Source organism: Salmo salar, chromosome ssa15, assembly GCF_905237065.1.
Source record: "Salmo salar chromosome ssa15, Ssal_v3.1, whole genome shotgun sequence".
NCBI classification, from domain to species: Eukaryota; Metazoa; Chordata; class Actinopteri; order Salmoniformes; family Salmonidae; genus Salmo; species Salmo salar.
The window spans coordinates 98,763,066-98,789,163 of NC_059456.1; the positions used below are offsets into that span (position 1 = coordinate 98,763,066).

The 26,098-nt window shown below is 44.2% G+C and overlaps 1 protein-coding gene and 1 long non-coding RNA gene across 2 annotated transcripts; one reads left to right on the forward strand and one right to left on the reverse strand.

The window, feature by feature from the left end:
* Positions 1 to 44: 44 nt before the first annotated feature.
* LOC106572754 (serine--tRNA ligase, cytoplasmic) lies at positions 45 to 6,183 on the reverse strand. Its single transcript, XM_014147214.2, has 11 exons — positions 5,916 to 6,183; positions 4,871 to 4,941; positions 4,627 to 4,710; positions 4,369 to 4,527; positions 4,053 to 4,196; positions 3,761 to 3,916; positions 3,341 to 3,562; positions 2,967 to 3,096; positions 1,136 to 1,293; positions 894 to 1,023; positions 45 to 672 (listed from the first exon to the last, which is right to left on the reverse strand). The coding sequence occupies exons 1-11, from the start codon at positions 6,049 to 6,051 to the stop codon at positions 515 to 517; spliced, it is 1,548 nt and encodes a 515-aa protein (XP_014002689.1). The 5' UTR covers positions 6,052 to 6,183; the 3' UTR covers positions 45 to 514.
* Positions 6,184 to 11,932: 5,749 nt separating this feature from the next.
* LOC106572771 (uncharacterized) lies at positions 11,933 to 22,917 on the forward strand. Its single transcript, XR_001321186.2, has 4 exons — positions 11,933 to 12,028; positions 22,164 to 22,318; positions 22,547 to 22,634; positions 22,760 to 22,917. It is a non-coding gene; the product is annotated as an uncharacterized lncRNA (long non-coding RNA).
* Positions 22,918 to 26,098: the final 3,181 nt, after the last annotated feature.

The window sequence follows — 26,098 nt, forward strand, 5'->3', positions numbered from 1 at the left end:
GACATCTCTCAGATCATCGGAGAAAAAAAAAAAGAAAACATTAGGAAAGTGTAATTCAGATCTTGTATTGTTACAACACACCACTTTATCAATGCCTCGTCTTACAATAGTACATACAGACGTAATTAGAAGCAAATGACCTCAAGGCAAGCAACAATGTAGGAAAACAATGGGTCCAGATTACGTGTGTGATTTATGGTGATACGCAATAAGATAAATTAAAATTGAGTTCAGAACATCAAAGCAACCTTATTTCTTAAAGCACCTTATATACAAGATGTCGCAAGGTTGCTTCAAACGAAATTTCACAGAATTCCAGAGTTCAGACTTGATAGACTTTGTTTTGCTCTTAGTGACGATAATTGCATGCAGCAGACCTAACATTACCATTACCCCCAAGCTGTTTCCCTAACAGCGCCAACGGCCTTTCCCTTTTCCAAAGTACTCTGGTTCTACAGTAGAACAGGGCTCTGTGATAAGTGAAGGGAGCTTAAGGATAGGAATGATGGTGTCTTTAAGAATCGTTGACAGACATGTTCTCCACTTGGTTCTGGAGCTGGTCTCCACCTCCCTGTTTCTTCTTCTTCCCTCCATCCTGCTGCTTCTTCTGCTTCTTGGACGTCTCCACGTCAATAGGCGCTGGCTTCACAAACTTCAGCATCTCTGTCATACCTAAGAAAATGAATAGTAGAGGAATGAAAATGTCCACACACAGTTTTCATGGCAATACTAGTCATCAAATACGCATAGAACCAACTACAACTCTAGAGACATTTAGGAAAATAAGTACTCTGTGAGAAAGACAACCTTTCATGACTACCACTTTCCATGCATAGGGCAAAAGTATTGCAGGCCCCTTCACAAAACCTGTTAAAAAAAATACTGTGTCTCACCTGGAGGCATGAAGTTCCGGAGTACCTCTGGAATGACGACACCCTCTTCGGTCTGGTACGTCTCCAGAATAGCACACATTACACGTGTGGTGGCACACATGGTTGCGTTGAGCATGTGCACATAGTCAGCCTGAAGAACACAGGAAGTGTTGTTTTAAAACTGGTTCAAATATTCCATCTTACTATGACTTTTTGATTATGGAAGCAAATCCGGATTCTATGTAAAGACTGGGTACGCTCACCTTGTCCATCATCTTTTTGGTCTGTCCGTAGCGGATACGCAGCCGACGGGCCTGGTAGTCTAAACAGTTGGAGCAGGAGACCAGCTCTCTGAAGGCTGCGGAGCCTGGGAACCAGGCCTCCAAGTCCAGCTTCTTACTGGCTGCATGGTTCAGCGCACCTGGGTGGGAGCAGACAGACAGAGGCTCAGACATCCCATGGTGTAACGCTGTGTTGTTTGTGTCGCACTGCTTTGCTCTATCTCGGCCAGGTCGCAGTTGTAAATGAGAACTTGTTCTCAACTAGCCTACCTGGTTAAATAAAGGTGAAATAAATAAAAGACATGTAGGTAGTAAGACACCCTCAAAACAGCTCACAAGGGAAATGTCCGTTATGTGTCACATATATATATATATATCACACAGGATAAAAGGTCATTGTAATACCTTACAATGAGAAGGTTCTTATTAAAAATGGCAAGTTAACATTTATGAGTGACTGTTATTGTCATGATGAATACTTAAAGGAATAGTGCAAGATTCTGGCAATAAGAGATACCTCAGGATTTTGGCAATGAAGTCCATCATCCTCTTCCCCCAATTCATATGAACTCATGGATACCATAGGCTTACGGTTATTGCGCAAAAGCTAGTTAGCATTGGCTCGTGAAACTACCTCCAACTTCCTTCATACAGGACGCAGACATTTTTTCTCCACGAGTTCATCTGACTCTGGTGAAGTAGAAGGGGCTTAATTGCCAAAAGCCCAAAGTATCCCTTTAAAAGGCTCAGTGCAGTCAAAAACGTGATTTCCCTGTTTTTTTATCTATATTTTACACACTCCGAGGTTGGAATAATATTGTGAAAATGATGCTTTAGTGTAAGAGCTATTTGCTATTTGAAAAGATCACCTGAAATTTCAGCCTGTTTTGGTGTGATGGAGCTTTGGTGGTTAATTAGTTTAGACCAATAAGAAAGAGTTCCAAACCTCTGCCAAAACAGCTAGTTTTCAGTTTTTCCATCCCCACTCAGACCACTCCCAGACAGTCCAAGCACAATTCTTGCTTGAGAAATTGCTCTTTGCTAAGAAGCTACTTTTGTTTGTTTTCAATTAAAATGGTCAAAAAGAATCACAGTAAGGTACTTTAATTGGTTACCCAGAAATGATTTGATATTGAGAAAGAAAAAAAACAGCTGCATTGGACTTTTATGCCCTATTTTACTTACCCAGAGTCAAATGGTCTTATGGATACCAATGTATGGTTTGGACCCTAGGTATGGCCCTGCGTGCAGTTTGAAGTACGTTCAAGGTGATTTCGCGAGGCAATGCTAAGTAGAGTTAGCACAATGACTGGCAAAAGGTAACATGTCACTGCACTAACGCTAGTAGCAACAATGAACCCCCCCCCCCACCTTTGCCACCACTGCTGAAAAAAAATCAGAGGGGAAACAAGACTTCCAGTCATTGCGCTAATGCTAGTTAGCAATGGTACACAAAACTACCCTCAACTCCCTTTAAACTGCACGCAGAATCTAGCACCATCCATTTAATCTAAAACTTGTATTTCAGAGCACACAATGTTTCAAATGACATCAAGACAGGATTTGTAGCAACTAGAGACTCAGTTCAAAATGTCACAATTCCCAACCTTAATCCATTATTTCTCAATAATCATTTTGGATACAGGTCTGCCAATCATCCTTCCTCCAAATAGGACTTTTCTTTGGACTTACTTTCAGGAAGATCCAAAACACAAATATCTTTGGGCCAACCACGTATGGAATTGCATGTGATAATTAGTTTCTGTCCCAGAGAGGAACAGACGTGTTGGGGAGGACCATCTGCAGGACCTACCTGAGACTATGTTGATGATGCGGTAGGGGATCCCTAGTGCCTGGTAGAACTCTTCAGCCGTCCCAATCATCTCATCCATCATCTCCCAGGACTTGTTGTCATGAGGAGAGGCAAAAACAAACTGCTCTATCTGGGGGCAGAGAGCATGTTCATTAGTATTTCACAATCATTAGCAGAGGCCCACCCCCCCAAAAAATGACATGTTCTGGAAAATGTGTATCACTTGACATGATCTGTAAATTGCCAATAATAACCAGACTTTATCCTTCTCCAATTAGGCCTATAAAATGCAAAGCACTACAACAAAGCTTTTGCCTTTTCTACACTGACCTTGACACAGCCACCATCTCTACTTTGAGAAAATGTCCACTTACCTTCTCAAACTGGTGCACCCTGAAGATGCCTCGGGTGTCACGCCCGTGGGAACCCACTTCCTGTCTGAAGCAGGTGGAGAGGCCGGCGTAGCGCATGGGCAGGTCCTCTGGCTTCAGCCACTCGTCTCTCAGGAAGGCTGCGATGGGCTGCTCTGAGGTGGCAATCAGGTACTTCTCATCTATGGCCGTGTCCTCAGATTTCTCACTGCTCTTCCCAATCACCTGAGAGACAAGCAGGGAAGGCAGAGTGAATACATTACATAAAAACACCCACATATCAAGATGAACATAATATATATATATATTTATTTGTCTTAACATGCAACAAAACTGAGACATGAAAAAAATAAAAATAAACTTATAATCGGGCCCTATCCCGCAATAGGAATGAAAGGAAGATTAGTTTCAAATCCATCATACCTTGTAAAGTTCATCATCAAACTGGCTGAGCTGGGCCACCTCCTGCATGACCTCTTTCCTCATGAAGAAGGGGGTGTAGAGCATTTGGTAGTTCTTGCTGTGGAGCATCCGCAGAGCATAATTGATCAATGCCTGCTCCAGGAAAACCAGTGGCCCCTACAAACACAAAAAGGGAAACACTCGGTAAGGATAACTATCAAGGATACACACTGAGTTTAACAGAATTACACCTGGTATGAATCGGCCTGTGAGTGTATTGGCTACATATGACAGTGTGTGACTAAGAACTTGCTTTGAGGAAGTAGCCACGGCTCCCAGCCACTATAGCTCCTTTTTCTCCGTCGTAGCCGTCGATCATGACTACCAGGTCTACGTGGGAATACTTCTTCTGCACAGTACAGTCTCCCCAGGTGCGCTCCACTTTGTTATCAGCATCCTGGCAAGGAGAGAGAGACAAGGTAAATTACAGAGTAGACAAGTAAACAAGAGGCAAAACAAAATTCATTCATGAGACAGAGGCATGAGAATTAGAATTTTCTGCCTGAGGCAATGTGTACTTTCATCCACCTCCCTATTCCTGATGGGAATTCAAATTCCATGACACCCACCTCATCATTACTTATGGGCACAGATGGATGCAGGAGGTTCCCGATCTCTCGCAGGTATTGAAAGCGCTCCTCCTCCAGCTTCACCCTCTCACTGTCAGATTTCTGCACTGCCTCATCTACAAGCAGACGGACCTTCTTGATCTGGGTGACCGTGAGGGGCTAGAAAAAGGGCAAAATAGACATGAAACATACCCATGAGTATGGGACCCACAAGTCAATCAGCATATAGATGAACTGCTGGCTAGCGAGTTGACCTACCGATAGTGTGTCTGCCGTTAGGGCCTCCAAGTTCTGGGCGTCGTCTGGGACAGAATCATCGTCATCCCCAACTGGCTCCCTCTTCTGTATACAGAAAAGGCACAGAACAGGGTGAACGGGTAGAAAGAAACTATCTGCATATAGAATAGAACATAATGCTTTCAGACTGATGGGGGGGGGGGACATGTAGCCATGTAGGTTACATAAAGCCTATATAGTTCACCAGCAGTTTCACTGGTTGTACCTTCATTTTCTCTCCAACTGTCTTGCTGCATAAATTCTTTGCCTTGTTGAGGTTGTCGGCAGTGAAACGACCTGGTGAGCATGGAAAGGGCAAGGGTCAGCGTCATATGCAGTTCATGAATCAATATAATGGTGTTTGTGTCTTGCACCTAGGTATCATGACAAGTAGCTGTAACGTTAGTGACGCTCACAGGCAACAATGAAGCAACCCCGTAACCATAACAATGGAGACTTGAGTAGTCCAACATTCAATCTCAGTCAAATCTGCATCCATGCTATTTTCAATCTTGTCCCAATAACACGGTCATATATAGATAGGATCCAGCTTGTCAAATGTACACCAAAAGTTTATATAATATTTTTGCATTTTAGCTAACCCTAACCCTTTTCCTAACCTTCACCTACTTATCCTAACCTGCTACGTAAATTATCCTAAACCTACAACGAAAAGTAAATTCTGGCAAAAGCTGGATCCCTTCTAGCCAAGACCCAGTAACAGCTGTGGGACGCTGAGGAGAGAGGTTTTGATCATTGGACGGGGATTGCATCAGTTGTAGCTACAGTCAGTGTGGATAGGATGACGTAGCTAACCATCGTTTAGGTTTTCCTTGATAGTGTAGCTACTGAAGCATACATTGTTTTAGTTAGCTAAATTGATGTTAGACAACAATTAACGACATATCAGGTATAGCCTAACTAAAGACATGGGAAAGAAAAGTTATTGGTTGTGGTTAGTGAACTAACGTAGCTGGATAGCTAACTGGCTATACATAGTCATTTGCTAACTACCGGTGACTAACTAGCTAGCTAACGCAGGCTACCAACTAACCAGAGTTTAGCTGAGAATATCCAGGCAGATAATTCACAATAAATTATCTAAAAACGTGAACTGACGTATTATGCTTGAATTTCTTAATTTGTATCTGGGTGACTACAAGGCCGGCTTTTAACTACCTATAATAAATGCATGAAGCTAGCAAGCCATGTGAGTGGACACCACCATCCGATTCAATGAATGCTAACGCTAGCTTGCAGTCGGAACTTACATTTTCTCCATTCTGTATCTGCGTGTACTAGTTTATCCACAAGTGACACATCTTTGAACCTTTTTCTTTGAGTTTCTCTGATTACTTCAGGATCACCGCCTTTATCGGTTCGAAATTGGTCTAAATCGAGCACCATGATGATTCCACGCTTTGATGACTGTCAAAAACAGTGCAGAGTAACAGAAAAAAAGCAAGCCGGTGTGAAAAGTACCAGCGGCAGAAACAATTACGTCACTTCCTTCTTCTTCTTCGATGAGGTTTAACGGTGGGTGGCATCCAATAAATGTTGCATTACCGCCACCTACTAGACTGGAGTACAACTCCCTTATACTTCAATAAATAAATAAAAACAAGTCAAATCAAATTGTATTGGTCACATACACATGGTTAGCAGATGTTAATGAGAGTGTAGCGAAATGCTTGTGTTTCTAGTTCCCAACAGTGCAGTATATCTAACAAGTAGTATAACAATTCACCAACAACTACCTAATACACACAAAGGGTTGAGTGAGAATGTGTACATATAAATATATGGATGAGCGATGGCCGAGCGGCATAGGCAAGGTGCAATAGATATAAAATACAGTATATACATATGATATGAGTAATGTAAGATATATAACATAAACATTATTAATGTGGCATTATTTAAAGTGGCATTGTTTAAATTGATTAGTGATCCAGTTATTAAAGTGGCCAGTGATTGGGTCTCAATGTAGGGAGCAGCCTCTCTGAGTTAGTGATTGCTGTTTAGCAGTCTGATGGCCTTGAGATAGAAGCTGTTTTTCAGTCTCTCGGTCCCAGCTTTGATGCACCTGTACTGACCTCGCCTTCTGGATGGTAGTGAACAGGCAGTGGCTCGGGTGGTTGTTGTCCTTGATGATCTTTTTGGCCTTCCTGTGACATCGGGTGCTGTAGGTGTCATGAAGGGCAGGTAGTTTGCCCCTGGTGATGCGTTGTGCAGACCCCACCACCCTCTGGAGAGCCTTGAGGTTGAGGGTGGTGCAGTTGCCGTACCAGGCTGTGATACAGACCAACGGGATGCTCTCGATTGTGCATCTGTAAAAGTTTGTCAGGGTTTTGGGTGACAAGCCAAATTTCTTCAGCCTCCTGAGGTTGAAGAGGCGCTGTTGCCATAATGGGTTATTATAATACTGTACATGGTATCCAGGTCAGGATAACCAAAATATTTATTTATTAAATACTATAAAAAAGAATGTTGGTACTTATTTATTTTGATCCAAAGCCATGAACGAGTGAGCCACTCAGCTTTATGTAGGTGCTGGGCTATATGACTGCCATCAACTTGATCATTTATAACGATATTTTGGAGGTTATTTCATTTTCAAAAAAATAATAAAGTGAGCAATTGTAATTTGAATAAAGGCCAAAATAATATTTGTAAAGGCTAAAACATTTATTTCTGTTTTTAGAGGGAGAGAAACGCTGAGCCAATGGTGCGCCGCCCTATGGGACTCCCAATCACGGTCCGATGTGATACGTAATAATAATACTTTTTGTTGTATTATTTGTTTTGTCTTTTCTGGTGGATTAAACTCAAATTGCAGCCAACCACGGAAAGAAATACATTTGATGATAGAATTCTCCCCTTACCCTCCTTCTAGGCAAGTCCACTGTCCAGCTACCTGCTAATATGGTGCTGTACACTGTGACCGTGTGTTTGAAAGAGTATTTTCCAGTAAGCAACAGTTTGTTTATCTTCATTAGACAACTTTGTTCCAATATTTATGTAATTTAGTGATATTTATTCCCATAGTAATTCATTAAGCATCCATAACTAAAATAAACATTGGCATTTGAAAGATAATTTTATTAACAAAAGCATAAAAATGCTGATGAATAAATACAGTATATGCTTTTACATTTGGATAATAAAGCATTTAAAGCATTTTGAAGATATAAGCCACCTGCATTTGTTTATTAGGCTATAGTAGAACAACACAACGATCTGGACGGCCCTTGCTGTGCCTGGTGAGCAGTTGGTCATGTTCTGTTGTCAGAAGAGGAATGGAAATGTCTGGGTGAACCAATGCCCTGATGAACCCGCCAGGTATGTTGACTCTGCCTGTCTGAGGTGAAGTTCCAGAGCTCACAGGTGTGCCTGGCATGGATTGTGACTCCATCTCGTTCCTCGCCCTCTTCAACACGTCATTCTCCGCTTGACGCTCCGCCAATGCCACCTGGCTCTGGACCAATGCATCAGCTGTTACCCATATCTCTGCCCTCCGATACTGTCTTTCTTGGCAACCATGTGTTTTTTTCGGTGAGGCCCGTTGTCCAGCCCTTTGTCCACTGATCTCCCCGGATGGTTATCGTCATGTTAGTATGCTCTGCAAAACACATTCACGTTGTTAGTACACAAAGTTACATCAAAGTTTACTTTAAAGAGGACTGAGATCGGTTCTTTTAATGAGGACTGTATGTGAAAACACCCTTCTCTCCCAATGTGTTCTCCAATTTCATAAAACATTTTAGAAAAAGGCTCAGTGTCATTATCCTAGCAAGGGGAGTGTGCTGGAGTATTGAAAAAAGAGGTGTCAACTTTTTTAAATTATAACTTGTTAAACAAAATCGCTTTCTCTGACCAATTGTATAATAATATATAATTTCCCCAATTATTGAGCAGACAATATAGTTCAGTATTTAAATGATTTATTTTAGTCTTTTTTTGCTCATCTTTATCAAGGATGCCAAGTATTTGAGGTGACTATGTTAAATATGTACAATATTGGAAAGTATTTGTTACATTTCAAAACCATCTGGATTTAAAGCTATAGAAAAGATGTGTACGTGTATTAGTAACCAAAGCAGTAATTTCAAAAATATTTCCAAGTGGACAACCTTTGATAAGAAAGGTCAAGGAACCCACTGCACATGTCTGTAGACCTGTAGCTCATATGGATAACAAAGTATTGAAAATTAGACCTACCACAATACATACTCAAGTAAAATCAGTGCAATGTAAAATGGCGTTTGTAATGGGTGTACTATGGAGGGAGGGAGGCCAGTGACTTAACATCAAGTGGTTTTAGATGTATATGTCATTTGGACTGAAAGCTATTAAATTTGATCTGTATGTGAATTAACATCTAAATCTGTGCTAGCTGACATTTTAGAAAATCAAAAGGGAAGGGAATTTAGAAAAAGGTCTATCTTTCATAAGAGGTCAAGGAACCCACCGCACTTGGATGTAGATCTGTAGCTCATATGGATAGTGAGCAATAAAAATGTAGACAAATCACAGGTAATATTAATGTAAAATCTGTTAAATGAAAATGGCAATTCTAATAGGAGGGTATGTCAAAGACCTAAACTCAAGTGGTTTTAAATGTAATGTCATTTGAACTGAAAGCTATTGAAAATGAGATCTGTACATTAATTAATAATTACAGCTGTAATAGGATAAATATTTCTAGATAATCAAAAGGGATTTTTATTTTTTGTAATTCACTTTGATAGAGGTCAGGGAACACACCGCACGTATCTGTAGATCTCTAGCACAGGTGGATCGGAAGCCATTAAATTATAATTGGAGTTCCTTCAGAAAGTGTTCACACCCCTTGACTTTATTTACGTTTGGTAACAAAGTGGGATTAAAATTGATTAAATTGTCATTTTTCTGGTCAACGATCTACACAAAACACTCATGTCAAAGTGGAAGAAAATGTCTAACGTTTGTAAAATAAATGAACAATAAAACACTATATCTTGGTTAGACAAGTATTCAACCCCCTAGTCAATACATGTTAGAATCACTTTTGGCAGCCATTACAGCTGTCAGTCTTTCTGGGTAAGCCTCTAAGAGCTTTCCACACCTGGGTTGTGCAACATTTGCCGATTATTCTTTTCAAAATTCTTCAGGCTCTGTCAAATTGGTTGTTGATCATTGCTAGACGAACATTTTCAGGTCGTGCAATAGAGTTTCAAGCAGATTTAAGTCAAAACTGTAACTCAGCCACTCAGGAACATTCACTGTCTTCTTGGTAAGCAACTCCAGTGTAGATTTGGCCTTGTGTTTTTATGTTATTGTCCTGCTGAAAGGTGAATTAATCTCCAAGTATCTGATGGAAAGCAGACAACCAGATTATCCTCAAGGATTTTGCCCTTTTATCTACCAACAGAGTTCTCATCTGTAATGATCACAGCTGTCTAAATTCCTCTTCAGGCCAACACCACTCTGGCACTCAATAAACAGGATTGGGCCATAAACAAACAAAAAACTGCTCACCCAGAGGCAGCCTTTCTAGTGGGCGGAAACTTTAAAGCGAAGCGACTTAACTGACCTACCTCACTTCTACCAACACGCCTCCTGCGCCATTAGGGGGCGCTAAAACTCTAGGTCACTTATCCTACCCATAGAAACGCTTACATCCACCCTTTGGCAAATCTGACCATGACTCCATTCTCCTGCTTACAAACAAAAGCTCAAAACTGAAAGTACCAGTGATGTGCTCCATAAGGAAGTGGTCAGACGAAGCAGACACGAGGATACAAGATTGTTTTGCTTGTACAGACCTGGATACAGTGCATTCGGAAAGTATTCAGACCCCTTGATTTTTTCCACCTTTTGTTACGTTACAGCCTTTTAAAATGGATTCAATAGATTGAGGGAAAACAATCTACACACAATACCCCATAATGACAAAGCAAAAACGGGTTTAGACATTTTTGCAAATGTATTAAAAATGAAACTGAAATATGAAACTGAATATGAGTATTCAGAAATGTTTAGGGAGCATGTGGGTAAAATTGACTGGTCACCTGTGCTGGATAGTATAGGGGGAGACAGTGCCTGGGAAGCCTTTAAATGTAGATTCCTTGATGTGGTGAATGTGATGGCTCCCATTAGACTGGTCAGGGTAAAGCAGAGATCTAGCCCTTGGTTTAATCATGAGATTCTAGAATCTATCCAAGCAAGGAATAAGGCCTTTAAGACATTTTAAGAACTCTCAAGCAGACTGATTTTGTCCTATATAAACGCCACAGGAGTTAAGCACAGAGCAGGATAGATGAAACTAAGAGGGGTTACTTTGAGAAAATCATTGAGAACAAAAATGACCCTAAAAAGCTTTGGAAATCATTTAAGGAACAAGGCTGTTGTAGTACTACCAAAAACAAACTAAACAGTATTGGATTGAACATAAGGGGGGAGATGGTATATGAAAAAGCCGAGTTTGCCAATGAATTCAACTCTAATGTTTTTAAATTACTTCTGTTGCCAGCAAGCTGGTTAGCAAGTGTTGTGGAATATTGAATCAAAATATTTCACAGATACCGGAACTTGTAAATTCAATTAGACTTTATTACAAAGTAACAAAGCCGAGCAATTCCATGGAAGAACCGAATTCTCTTGCCACAGACCTCAGGCTTTATAGGTTTCCACTTTCAGATAACACACATGGTCACTCCCCTCTATGTAGCTGATTAACACCCCTTGGCTTCTTGCCACCATTCTTGCTTGTTTACCAATTCAATTGGTGGCTTATCCATACACAAATGCATGTGTCTGTCCCATGATACTCATGGGACTACACAATGGCTCTCCCCAAGCCTGTAATGGCACAGACATACATATACAATACAATCACATGCCTTAACACTAGTCACAGGACCAAGCAATGGCTTCCCTCAGGCCTACAACAGCACAGGCATACATGCATAATGCAATTGCTTGTCTCAAGGCTAGTCACAAGACCAGGTAATGACTTTCCTCAGGCCTATAACAACAACACAGGCACACATTTTCCACTTACGTTCTGTTTTTGCATGTCTAGTGATTAACTCCATGTTGACCCAGTCTGTACATTCACCTGAGCTCAGCCTTTATTCTGCTTACACATGTCTATTAATTAACCCTATGTTTTCTGTCTCAATACTGCTGGGAGAACAGTCAAGATACTGGAAAATCAACCATTGTCATGAATTTTCACCTACACAAGCTGAGTATTACGCCGAGTTACAGGTTCAACCAAACTCTTTTGCAAAGGTAGCAACAGCCAAAATAGTCAATATGCTAGCAGAGCTTAAAATGCTCCAAAACCACAGGCTTGGATAATATTCCTACAAGGTTTCTTATAGTATCACGTTTTAAGGTAAGACCCAGAATCAGACAACGTCAAAGTAACAACAGTTTATTACTCCAACAGGGGCAGGCAGAAGACAGGTCAAGGGCAGGAAAGGGACAGTAATCCAGATAGGTGGGGTAAGGTACAGGACGGCAGGCAGGCTCAGGGTAGGCAGAAATTGTCAACACCAGGAAAACTAGAAAACCAGAACAATTGCGAGACCGGAACAGAGGGAAAAACGCTGGTAGGCTTGACGAAACAAAACGAACAGACAGAACACAGGTATAAATACACTGGGGATAATGGGGAAGATGGGCGACACCTGGAGGGGGGTGGAGACAATAATAAAGACAGGTGAAACAGATCAGGGTGTGACAGTACCCCCCCTCTAGGGGCGCCACCTGGCGTCCTACCTGGGCACATACCTGGTTGGGGTTTTGGCGTTGGAAATCCGCGATGAGGCCTGGGTCCAGGATGTCCCTGGCGAGGACCCAGCACCTCTCCTCTCCTCATAAACCGCCCAGTCAACCAGGTACTGGAAACCCCTGCTCCGAGGTCAAACCTTCAAGAGACGCCTCACTGTGTATGCCGGTTGGCCGTTGATGAGACGGGGGAGAGGGGTGGGACTGGAAACAGGAGACAAAGGGATATGAGACATGGGTTTAAGTCTGGACACATGAAAGGTGGGATGTATTCAAAGGGTACGGCGCAACAGACGGTGAACAGCAGAGGGGCTAATCATTTTGGAGATGGAAAACGGGCCGATAAACTGGGGGGAGATTTTGCGGGATTCCGGGATCCCGGGTAGTTAGCCGTACCTTCTGCCCGAGATGATACCGGTCTGATGGCGATCCGCTTGCTGTCAATACTTGGAGGTAATCTTGAGGAAGGCCGACCGGGCTCTCCTCCAGGTACGACGACAGCGGTGGACAAACATCTGGGCAGAAGGTATGCCGACCTCTTCTTCTTGCTTGGGGAAAGAACTGTGGCTGATACCCCAGGGTATCAGCCATTAAAATGGCGATAGGCCCGTGGCAGAGCAGGGAATGGTGTTGCGGGCATATTCTACCCACACAAGTTGCTGGCTCCAGGTGGTGGGGTTGGCGGAGACCAGGCAGCGCAGAGTTGTGTCGAGGTCCTGGTTGGCTCGCTCCGACTGCCCGTTGGACTGGGGGTGGAATCCAGAGGACAGGCTGGCCGATGATCCAATGAGGGTGCAGAACACCTTCCAGAACCAGGACGAGAACTGAGGACACCGGTCGGAGATCATGTCCACAGCCAGTCCATGGATTCGGAAGACGTGCTGCACCATGAGCTGGGCCGTCTCCTTGGCCGAGAGTAGTTTGTGGAGAGGAATGAAGTGGGCTGCTTTGAAAAACCGGTCGAACACAGTCAGGATGGCAGTGTTGCCCTCAGATGGGGGGAGAACCGTGATGAAATCCAGGGATTTGTGGGACCAGGGACGGTGAGGGACAGGCAGTGGTTGAAGAATACCAGCCTGTCTGGGCAAGAAGAGCTTGCCAAGGAGTCTTGTTCTGAGCACAGACCGTGCAGGCGGTGACAAACGCGGCGACATCCGGAACCATAGCAGGCCACCAAAAGCCTTGTCGCACGAAGGCAAGCCTGGAGGAATTGGCCCACTCCAGGACCGCGGAGCGGATAGCATCAGGCACAAACATCCGGTTATCTGGGCACCCCTAAAGGTTCGGCTGGGACCGCTGCACCTCCCAGACCTGTTTCCCTATACCCCAGCTGAGGGCCGTCGCCAGGCGCAAGGTGGGAAGGATGGGCTCGGGCTCCGGGGTGCTAACTGTGGGGCTATAGCAGCGAGACAGGGCATCCGGCTTGACGTTCTTGGACCACGGCTGGTAAGAGAGGGAAAAGTTGAACCGGGTAAACAGCAGGGCCCATCTCGCTTGTCTGGAGTTGAGGCGCTTGGCGATGTGGAGATACTCCAGGTTTTTGAACAGATGTTCCGCCCCTTCCAGCCTGTGCCTCAATTCCTCCAAAGCCATCTTCACCGCGAGAAGCTCCCGATTCCCCACATCGTAGTTCCTCTCCGTGGTGTTGAGGCGGTGGGAGAAGAAGGCGCAGGGATGCAGCTTAAGGTCCAGGGCAGAACATTGGGACAGGACAGCCCACACTCCGACATCCGAAGCATCAGCTTCCACCACGAACTGACGGGAAGGGTCAGGATGAACCAAGATAGAGGCTGTGGTGAAGCGAAGCGATGTTTGAGGTCCCGGAACGCCCGGTCAGCGACAGAGTACCACGTGAACAGAATTTTGGTAGAGGTGAGTGCAGGCAGGGGGGAAGCCAGGGTGCTGTAACCCCGGATAAAGCGGCAATAAAAGTTGGCAAACCCCAGCAAACATTGCAGCTGCACTCTGGACATAGGCTGAGGCCAATCCACCACCACTCTCACCTTCCCGGGATCCAGCTGCACAATCCCAGCAGAGATGATGTAACCCAGAAAGGGGATGGTGGAGCGATTTAACTCGCACTTCTCCGCCTTCACAAACAGCTGAATCTCCAGAAGGCATTGTAGAACCTGCCGGAGGTGGAGCACGTGTTCTTGGGGTGAGCGGGAGAAGACGAGGATGTCATCAAAGTAGATGAAGACGAACCGGTTCAACATATCGCGGAGAACATCGTTTACCACAGCCTGGAACTCAGCAGGGGCATTGGTGAGGCCAAAAGGCATTACCAGATACTCGTAGTGGCCGCTGGCCGTGTTCAAATCAAATCCAATCAAATTTATTTATATAGCCCTTCTTACATCAGCTGATATCTCAAAGTGCTGTACAGAAACCCAGCCTAAAACCCCAAACAGCAAGCAATGCAGGTGTAGAAGCAATGCAGGCCTTCCCTGTGGCTCAGTTGGTAGAGCATGGTGTTTGCAACGCCAGCATGGTGTGTGCAATGCCAGGGTTGTGGGTTTGATTCCCACGGGGAGCCAGTATAAAAAAAATGCATGAAATGAAATGAAATGTATGTATTCACTACTGTAAGTCGCTCTGGATAAAAGTGTCTGCTAAATGACGTAAATGTAAATGTAGAAGCACGGTGGCTAGGAAAAACTCCCTAGAAAGGCCAAAACCTAGGAAGAAACGTAGAGAGGAACCAGGCTATGAGGGGTGGCCTGTCCTCTTCTGGCTGTGTTGGGTGGAGATTATAACAGCACATGGCCAAGATGTTCATAAATTACCAGCATGGTCAAATAATCATAGTAGTTGTCGAGGGTGCAACAAGTCAGTAACACAAGAGTAAGTGTCAGTTGGCTTTTTCATAGCCGATCTTTGAGAGTATCTCTACCGCTCCTGCTGTCTCTAGAGAGTTGAAAACAGCAGGTCTGGGACAGGTAGCACGTCCGGTGAACAGGTCAGGGTTCCAGCAGGTCTGGGACAGGTAGCACGTCCGGTGAACAGGTCAGGGTTCCATAGCTGCAGGCAGAACAGTTGGAACTGGAGCAGCAGCACGGCCAGGTGAACTGGGGACAGCAAGGAGTCATCAAGCCAGGTAGTCCTGAGGCATGGTCCTAGGGCTCAGGTCCTCCGAGAGAGAGAAAGAAAGAAAAAGAGAAAGAGAGAATTAGAGAGTTTATATTTAAATTCACACAGGACACCGGAAAAGACAAGAGAAATACTCCAGATGTGACAGACTGACCCTAGCCCCCCGACACATAAACTATTGCAGCATAAATACTGGAGGCTGAGACAGGAGGGGTCAGGAGACACTGTGGCCCCATCCGATGAAACCCCCGGACAGGGCAAAACAGGTAGGATATAACCCAACCCACTTTTCCAAAGCACAGCCCCCACACCACTGTGAGTGGTATTATGTGTTGAAGGTGGTCTTCCACTCGTGCCCCTCTCGTAACCGCACCAGGTGGTATGCGTTTCGTAGATCCAACACTGTGGCCCCCTGGAGGGGCTCGAAGGCCGAGGAAATTAGTGGTAGCGGATAATGGTTCTTAACAGTAATGTCATTGAGTCCTCAGTAGTCAATGCACAGGCTCAGGGTATTTGTTATTTTTCTCCTCGAAGAACACTGCGCCGGCAGGAGAGGAAGAGGGATGTTTCCGGGGCAGCGTGGTGCTAGGGAGAATGTCAATCCCGCAATCATAGGGACGGTGGAAGCAAAGTGGCCCGGGCCTTGCTGAACACCTCCCGGAGGTCCTGGTACTCCACGGAGATGGAGGAGAAGTCTGGGCACCTTCTGAGCCCCCAGGAAGATGTCCCAGGGCAGATTGCGCTGACTTCAGACAATGGGCGTGGCAGAACGGACTCCAGCCCATGATGGCACCAGTAGACCAGTTGAGGGGATTTTGTCGCTGGAGTCAGGAGAATCCCAAAACCACGGGAATCTGAGGAAACTTGATGAGCAGAAATTGAATAGTCTCGCTGTGACTCCCTGACACCCGTAGGTTGATGGGAGTGGTATTATGAGTGACCCGGCCTATTGAGCGCCCCTCCAGTGCTCTAACATCCATGGCAATGGAGGGGCTGAGTGGGGATGTTCAGCTCGGAAGCCAGGGTAGCGTCCAAAAAGCTCTCATCGGCCCCAGAGTCAATGAGGACCCGAAGAGATTTAGACTGGTTTCCCCAAAGCAGAATGGCATGAAAAAGGGTGGGAGCAAGGGAAGCAGCAAAGTTCTCCATATGGCTCACCAGAGTACTCGCTCCTACCGGGTGACCCTGGTCTTTTAAAGGACAAGAGGACACAAAATGACCAAGAGTCCCGCAATACAGACAACTCTTCGTGTTGATCCTGTATTGCCGTTCCGTTGGCGACAGCGCAGCCCTGCCTAGTTGCATAGACTCGGGAAGTGGTGACTCAGCCGTCTTCGGAGACTCCCGGGGGAGGTCGGGAAGTCTCGTGTTCTCTCGGCAATGGGACTGTCAGGGACAACTCTGCGGCAAGGAGGAATCCCTGGATGTGCGAGCGAAATCAAACTTCCTCTCTCTACGTCGTTCCTGTAATCGCCCATCGATACGGATGGTCAATTCGATGAGGGGAACGAGATCTTGCAGGAACATATCCAACAGCGCTTCTTGGTTCCAAGCACTCTCTGCGGCTAACGTGCCGAAATCCACCGCGGGAGTCCTGCCGAAGCTGGATTAGCTTCCAGGTCGCTTCTCTCCCGGAGAACGGGGCATGAAAACCTTTTTTCATCTCTCCCACGAACCCCTCCAGACTAACGCATATGGCCGGCTGTTGTTCCCATACAGCAGTAGCCCAGGTGAGAGCCCTCCCGGACATCAACGTGATGAGGTAGGCCATCTTGGAGCGATTCGAGGGGAAGGAGGAGGGCTGAAGCTTGAAGATGAGAGCACACTAAGCTAGAAATGCCCGACAGGTGCTCGGCTCTCCATTGAAGCGTTCCAGGGGAGGTAAGTGGGGCTCCCGAGAAGGTGGAGTGACTGATGAGACAGTGCTGCTAACAGCTGAGTTACTGAGGTGCTGTGGGTTTACCACCGTGGTAGGCTGCCTCCCAGACAACCTGCGGAATTGCTCCAGCAAAATGTCCAATGCCCAGTCATGGCGTTCAGCCATGAGTTTGGACACCCTCCATGAGGCCACGAAGCACTTCCCTCGTGCCTACCGATGGTGGCTCCTTGGAAGAAGATGGCGTTGCGCAGCTGGCCCGGGTCTGCTGGGTCAGTCATGGCCAGTTCGTACTATCCCGTTTTAATGTAAGACCCAGATGCAGACAATGTCGAAGTAACAATAGTTTATTACTCCAACAGGGGTAGGCAGAAGACAGGTCAAGGGCAGGAAGGGGTCAGTAATCCAGATAGGTGGGGCAAAGGTTCAGGACGGCAGGCAGGCTCAGGGTCAGGGTAGGCAGAGGTTAGTAATCCAGATACGTGGGGCAAAGGTACAGGACGGCAGGCAGGCTCGGGGTCAGGGCAGGCAGAAATGGTCAACACCGGGAAAACTAGAAAACAGTAACAATCGTGAGACAGGAACAGAGGGAAAACCGCTGGAAGGCTTGATAAAACAAAACGAACTGGCAACAGACAAACAGAGAACACAGGTCTAAATACACAGGGGATAATGGGGAAGATGGGCGACACCTGGAGGGGGGTGGAAACGATTACAAAGACCGGTGACATATACATTCTGCTGAGCGAATTGGCCCTTGTATTACGCATATCGTTAATCTCTCTCTTGAACAAGGCATTTTTCCCAGGGACATGAAACAAGCTGAAGTTATACCTCTGTATAATAAGGGGTCAAAGTCTGACCCTGGGAATTATAGGCCTGTATCTATTCTCAGTATCACATCAACGATCTTGGAGAGAGTTATACATGAGCACATTTATGAATATGTCAACATAGTCTAATGTGTGATTTTCAGTCGGGTTTTAGAAAAACATACTCCACTGATTCATGTCTACTTTACTTGACTGACTTCATCAGGAAAGAAATTGATGATGGAAATCTCTGTGGAATGGTACTGCTTGACCTACAGAAGGCCTTTGATACAGTTAACCACTGTCTCCTAATCTCCAAACTGGAGGCACTGGGGTTAAGCAGTAGCCCTCTAGGCAGGGTAAAGTCCTATTTATCAGGTAGGGACTCTACACTTCTGGTGTCTCACAAAAGTAAAACAATGCTGGAGGGCATACTTAGCACAGAGCTTACTAACATTAACAAATGGCTTGGAGATAATAAGCTATCTCTGCACTTAGGGAAAACTGAGGAAATTATTTTTGGACCCAGACCTAAATTGAGTAGGTCCTCTGAAATCAGAGTGGAGTTAGGGGGTTAGGTGCTGACTACTACTCTGTTAGCTACCTGGGATGTAACCTTGATGGAAGCTTGGAGGGTGTGAGCATGGCCAATAAAGTGCTAGGGAAGGTAAATGCCAGGATTACATTTTTGGCTAGAAAGTCCAAGCTGCTTGATAAGGACTCCATGAAAGTGCTAGCCACTGCCCTCATTAAATGCCATTTTGACTAGGCTAGTACTTCCTGGTTTGGTGGCTTATCTAAGCTTCTGAAGGGGAAGCTCCACATAGCCCAGAATAATCTGATCAGGGTAGTATTGAAGGTGAGTCCACGTACTCACATAGGCAGGAGCTGCTTTCAGGAACTAAACTGGCTGCCTGTTGAGGCTAGGGTGTCCCAGATTAGACTAGGTTTGGTGTACAGGAGTATTTATGGTTCTGCACCCAGATTTCTAACTGATTACTTTCCCTGTGTTCGTGATGCACACATTGACAGCACCAGATCAGGTGTTGCTGATGTGTGCTTATACAGGTTCAGGAGAACTGCTGGGAAAGGTACTTTCTTGTATACTGGAGCCTCAGAATGGAATGAGTTGCCTCTGCCCATAAAAACTACTGTCACGTCCTGACCAGTAAAGGGGTTCTTTGTTTTTATAGTTTGGTCAGGACGTGGCAGGGGGTATTTGTTTTATGTGGTTCAGGGTGTATGTGTTCATGTAGAGGGCGTATTTGGTTTATATGGTTCTGGGGTGGTTGTGTATGTAGAGGGGTATTTGATTTATTAGTCCAGGGTTTTGGTTATTGTTCTATGTTAGTTTATTTCTATGTTCAGTCTAGTCGTTTGTATTTCTATGTTTAGCTAATTGGTGTTGGGGCCTTCAGTTGGAGGCAGCTGTCTATCGTTGCCTCTGATTGAAGGTCCTATAAATAGGAATGTGTTTGTCATGGGCTTTTGTGGGAGATTGTTTCTTGTTTAGCTGTGTGCCTGATGAGACTGTCCAGTTCGTTTGTTTTTTGTATACGTTGTTTGTGTTTTCCTTCTTCACTAAATAAAAAGAAGATGAGTATACATTTTCCCGCTGCGTTTTGGTCTACACCCTACGACACCTGTGACAACTACGTCCTCGCTGGGCAGCTTTAAAAATATGTTTGTCTTTTGTGCCCATATGAATAACCCCTACGATGTAACTACAGTGATGAGAGAGATGTTCTTCTTTGTACTTATGTTTTATTATCTCAATGCCATACTGTGTTTAACTGTGTTCGATCTTGCCTAGCCATCTTGTCTCGAGAGGACCACAATGGAAATAAGTCCCAGACTTTATTGTGTCTTGTCCTCGATGATTTTACTCATGTGCATGTATGGCTTTTTCAAGTTTTGTGTCCTTGTTTTTTAAATGGTTGAGTTATTAAAACCTCTTACAGCCCTTTAGGGATAGGGGGCAGTATTGTCAATTTCGAAACAAATATGTGCCCATATTAAACTGCCTCCTACTCAAACTCAGAAGCTAGGATATGCATATAATTAGTAGATATGGATGAAAAACACTCTAAAGTTTCTAAAACTGTTTGAATGGTGTCAGTGAGTATAACAGAACTCATATGGCAGTCAAAACCGAGACAGATCCTAACAGGAAGTGGAAATCTGATTTGTGGAATCACTTTCAAGTCTTTGCCTATGAAACACACCGTGAGTTAGGATTCATTGAGCACTTCCTAAGGCTTCCACTAGATGTCAGTCTTTACAAAGTGGTTTGAGTCTTCTCCGGTAGAAACTGAACGAAAGAGAGGCCTGGAAAGTTGGTCATAGGGGGAGGGCCATTACTACTATGACGCGGGCGCCCATGGGTACCCCTTCGTTCCGAAACGTTTAGTAAGACAATGCAATCGTCCGCCTTGAATATTATTGAAGCTCTGGTTGAAAAAGGCCCTAAAGATTTATGTTATACAACGTTTGACATGTTTGAACGAACGTAAATATTATTTTTTTGCACATTCGTGACGACAAGTCCCGCGCGCTTCAGTACATTCTGAGTAGCCTTCGGAACACGCTAACAAGAAGGAGCTATTGGGACATAAATTATTAACTTTTTCAAACAAAACTACATTTGTTGTGGACGTGGGATTCCTAGAAGTGCTTCTGATGAAGATAATCAAAGGTAAGGGAATATTTAGAATAGTTTCTTTGATTTTAGATAACCTGTATCGCTAACCTGTTTTTCTGAGCATAGCACCTCGTTTATTGCAAAGTGTGATTTCCCAGTAAAGTTATTTTTAAATCTGGCAATGCGGTTGCATTCACCGGGTGTTAATCTATAATTCTTTGAATGACAATATTACATTTTAAAAATGTTTTCGAATAGTAATTTAGTAAATTGTAATGCTGATTCACCGGATGCATTTGAGGGAAAATATTTTCTGAACGTCACGCGCCGATGTAAAATGCTGTTTTTATATATAAATATGAACTTTATCGAACAAAAGAATGCATGTATTGTGTAACATGATGTCCTAGGAGTGTCATCTGATGAAGATTGTCAAAGGTTAGTGCTTCATTTAGCTGTTTTTTGGTTATTTGTGATGCATGTGGTTGGTCGGAAAATGGCGGTGTGGCTATTTTGACGATGTACTCTCCTAACATAATGTAATGTTTTGCTTTCGCTGTAAAGCCTTTTTGAAATCGGACAACGTGGTTCAATTCAGGTGAAGTGTATCTATAAAACGGTGTAAAATAGTCCTATGTTTGAGAAACAGAAATTATTAGATTTGGTTATGAATATGGCGCTCTGATTTTTCGCTGGATGTTGATCCCGATTACGGATAATAAACTGAACTCAAATGTTTTCTGTCCCTTTCTGGAGATATTTACAGTATTACTTCTGAAGTGCTTCAAACTATAGTTCAAAAATAGTTCTGAACAACACTCACTGTACTTGTCTGTGGCCTAGATTAAAGGATCAACTATGGTATGCATTGCTTTGATGTGGATGAAGGGTGCACTAATGCCCCATTTTGTTGAGGGACACACTTGTAACTCAAATTTGTGCAAATATGTAACATTAATGGACAATGTATACAGTATGTTACACAGAGAGTCAGGACTCAGCCCCGATTGTCTCTGAAATCTCAACTAGGCCATCAAAGTTTTTCTGGAATATCTGATTATCATCATGATTGACTAAGTGCCTATGTGTTGATCATCTCCCCATCAGGAAACCATGTACACAAGCACTGCACAGAGTTCACGAGTACATCTTGTGTACCCTGTATTGACTCCACGTTCCTTGGCGAGCCAAACGGTCTCATGAAATGTGAAGTGTGTACCATCTGTGACTTAGGTCACTAAGCCAGACATAAAACACATCTGATGTGTGAATAAAAACAGCACATCTTAGCCTTACAATAAACACCATGTGTTTTTCCTAGGTTGGGTTTGAAGGTAAAGCAGCCATGTACATCTTCATCAGACAGTCTCTGTGGGACACTGGAGGGGTTCTACTGTCTAGACCCAACTAAGTATGGTTGTAGAGCAGCCCAGAGACACAGCAGCTGTAAACCTGGTCAATACATCAGAAAAACAGGTTTGAGTCCTTTCAAGTATTCAACATCATTTTGTCATAATTTCTATTGTGCCAATTTTCTCTACTGAATTAAAAGTAGCTGTTTTTTTATTGAAATCATTAGACAATTAAAATAATTCAGTCAGATGAGTACATGGGGAAAGTTTAAGTACAATGTTTACACGTTTGTTTTGGGAAGTCTATTTAAAAAAATAATTTAAACATATGTTTAAACCTCCATTTGTGCAGGAACAACATCTACAGATACTGTGTGTTCTGACTGTACTGGTGATACCTATTCAGATGGATCATTTACATCCTGCCAGACATACACAGAGTAAGTGTGGCTTACACAAATAGTTTTTACCCTAATTCAAATTTACCTAACACAAATCTAAAACTGATAAATGTATCACCAAGTTATAAATGAATCATTAATGGCCAGTATTTCTCTGTTTATAGATGTGAATCCTTGGGACTTCAGGAAATTAAACCAGGATCTCCTTGGTGGGATTCAGAGTGTGGACCACAACTATCCCATTCCACAGCTAGAAGCAGAATTAGTGCTGTGGCATCCATGACAGTTGCCATGATATTAGCTGGAGCTGTTTTCTAATTAATAAAAAAAACTCAGATTCATTTTAGGAATTGTATCGGTTTCTATTACATCGGTAAAATATTGTTTACTGTGTGTGAGTGTATGTGTAACCGATGTGAAATGGCTAGTTAGTTAGCGGTGGTGCGCGCTAATAGTGTTTCAATCAGTGACGTCACTCGCTCTGAGACTTGAAGTAGGGTTTCCCCTTGCGTTGCAAGGGCCGCGGCTCTTGTGGCGCGATGGGTAACGTTGCTTCGGTGGGTGTCAGTTGTTGATGTGTGCAAGGGTCCCTGGTTCGAGCCCGGGTTGAGGCGAAAGAGAGGGACGGAACCTACACTGTTACATATGAGTGAGTCACAGAGCGGGGCATCAGGTAGCCCAGCGGGGTGGCGGGTAGCCCAGCGGGGCGGCTATGGAATGCAAAGACCTAAACATGCAGAGACCCAAACAACATTCCATATTTGCGTGTCAAAAAAGATACACGCCAAAACACTATTTGACTCGTCAAATAAGCTTGTTTACCAATCAAGACCTGAAGTTGTCTCGAGCACATGCCGCAGCGCAGACACACTTCCCCAAGCACTGGACAGTGCTGGTCATAAAAAAGCTAGCTAAACTCAGCAAAAAAAAGAAACGTCCCTTTTTCAGGACCCTGTCTTTCAAAGATAATTCTTAAAAATTCAAATAACTTAACACAGATCTTCAATGTAAAGGAATTAAACACAGTTTCCCATGCTTGTTCAATGAACCATAAACAATTAATGAACATGCACCTATGAAACGGTCGTTAAGACACTAACAGCTTACAGACGGTAGGCAATTAAGGTCACAGTTATGAAAACATAGGACACTAAAGAGGCCTTTCTACTGACTCTGAAAAACACCAAAAGCAAGATGCCCAGGGTCCCTGCTCATCTGCGTGAACGTGCCTTAGGCATGCTGCAAGGAGGCATGAGGACTGCAGATGTGGCCAGGGCAATAAATGACAATGTCCGTACTGCGAGACGCCTAAGACAGCGCTACAGGGAGACAGGACGGACAGCTGATCGACCTCACAGTGGCAGACCACGTGTAACAACACCTGCACAGGATCGGTACATCCGAACATCACACCTGCAGGACAGGTACAGGATGGCAACAACAACTGCCCGAGTTACACCAGGAACGCACAATCCCTCCATCAGTGCTCAGACTGTCTGCAATAGGCTGAGAGGCTGGACTGAGGGCTTGTAGGCCTGTTGTCACGTCCTGGCCAGTATAAGGTTAATTGGTATTGTAGTTTGGTCAGGACGTGGCAGAGGGTATTCGTTTTATGTGGTTCGGGGTGGTGTGTTTGTTGAAGGGGCATTTGATTTAAGCATTCCGGGGTTTTTGGGCACTGTGGTTTTCATGTATTCTATGTTTAGTCTAGTGTGTCTGTTTCTATGTTTTGGTTAATTGGGGTTGGAACTCTCAGTTGAAGGCAGGTGTTGTCTATTTGCCTTTGATTGAGAGTCCCATATATTAGGGTGTGTTTGTGTTTGTCATTTGTGGGGAATTGTTGTGAGCACTGCTTTTTTTTGGTTTAGCCTGCTGCACTGTCATGTTGTGAGTCCTGTTCATGAGTGTCCACACTTCCGCTGCGCCTTGGTCCGTCTCTCTCATGTATGACATTTTCAACGATGAGTACGACTTATTCTATGACACCTGTTGTAAGGCAGGTCTTCACCAGACATCACCGGCAACAACGTCGCCTATGGGCACAAACCCACCGTCGCTGGACCAGACAGGTTTTGGCAAAAAGTGCTCTTCACTGACGAGTTGCGGTTTTGTCTCACCAGGGGTGATGGTCAGATTCGCGTTTATCGTCGAAGGAATGAGCGTCACACCGAGGCCTGTACTCTGGAGCAGGATTGATTTGGAGGTGGAGGGTCCGTTATGGTCTGGGGCGGTGTGTCACAGCATCATTGGACTGAGCTTGTTGTCATTGCAGGCAATCTCAACCCTGTGCGTTACAGGGAAGACATCCTCCTCCCTCATGTGGTACCCTTCCTGCAAGCTCATCCTGACATGACCCTCCAGCATGACAATGCCACCAGCCATACTGCTCGTTCTGTGCGTGATTTCCTGCAAGACAGGAATGTCAGTGTTCTGCCATGGCCAGCGAAGAGCCCGGTTCTCAATCCCATTTAGCACGTCTGGGACCTGTTGGATCGGAGGGCGTCTTGGTGGAAGAGTGGGGTAACATCTCACAGCAAGAACTGGCAAATCTGGTGCAGTCCATGAGGAGGAGATGCACTGCAGTACTTAATGCAGCTGGTGGCCACACCAGATACTGACTGCTACTTTTGATTTTGACCCCTCCCCCCCTTTATTCAGGGACACATTATTCAATTTCTGTTAGTCACATGTCTGTGGAACTTGTTCAGTTTATTTCTCAGTTGTTGAATCTTGTTATGTTCATACAAATATTTACACATGTTAAGTTTGCTGAAAATCAACACAGTTGACAGTGAGAGGACGTTTCCTTTTTTGCTGAGTTTATTAAGTTTTTTCCTAGCAACTGTGCTTCTATATCTGCATTGCTTGCTCTTTGGGGTTTTAGGCTGGGTATCTGTATAAGCACTTTGTGGCAACTGGTGATGTAAAAGGGTCTTTATAAAAATGCATTTCATTGATTGCTTGAATATGCTTCTATTCATGTCAGTAACTCTAAATATGACATTGAGTTACCTTAAAATTCCTCAATTAGGAAGTTGTACCTTAAGCCAAAACTTTGTCCTGGTCTTTCCTGCTGGGGACAGGAGGCTTCAGGTTAGGGAATGGAGGACCTAGATAATTGGAATATTAAGTATAATTAGTGCCCACATTTATGAATGAAATTCAATTTGAGTTAGCTGTGTATCTCATCTGATTGAGAATTGCTGATGATATACAGTATTTGCGGTTACTATTATGTCAATTTTCTTTTGAAAATCTGCCACTGAACCACACAATTCTATCTAGGGAGAGTGCACACAATCTTTAGCTTATTTTACAAGGTCAAATATAACACTATTTTGTTATAGGAGACCTGGCAAAGAGGGCAGAGCTCTCAAGTAAAAGGCTTTTCCATAGCAGCAGCTATGGTATGGATAAAGACAATGTGACACCACCACAGCTGCATGAATGTGTGATCTCTGTAATATTAGCTTATTTAACAATTTCCAGACCCAACAAATAAC

Coding starts and splice junctions, on each gene's coding strand:
- LOC106572754 (XM_014147214.2), bottom strand. CDS start 6,051: ATGGTGCTCGATTTAGACCAATTTCGAACCGATAAAGGCGGTGATCCT. Junction 4,942..5,915: donor AGATACAGAATGGAGAAAAT/GTAAGTTCCGAC, acceptor CATGCTCACCAG/GTCGTTTCACTGCCGACAAC. Junction 3,097..3,340: donor GGGTGCACCAGTTTGAGAAG/GTAAGTGGACAT, acceptor CTCTGCCCCCAG/ATAGAGCAGTTTGTTTTTGC.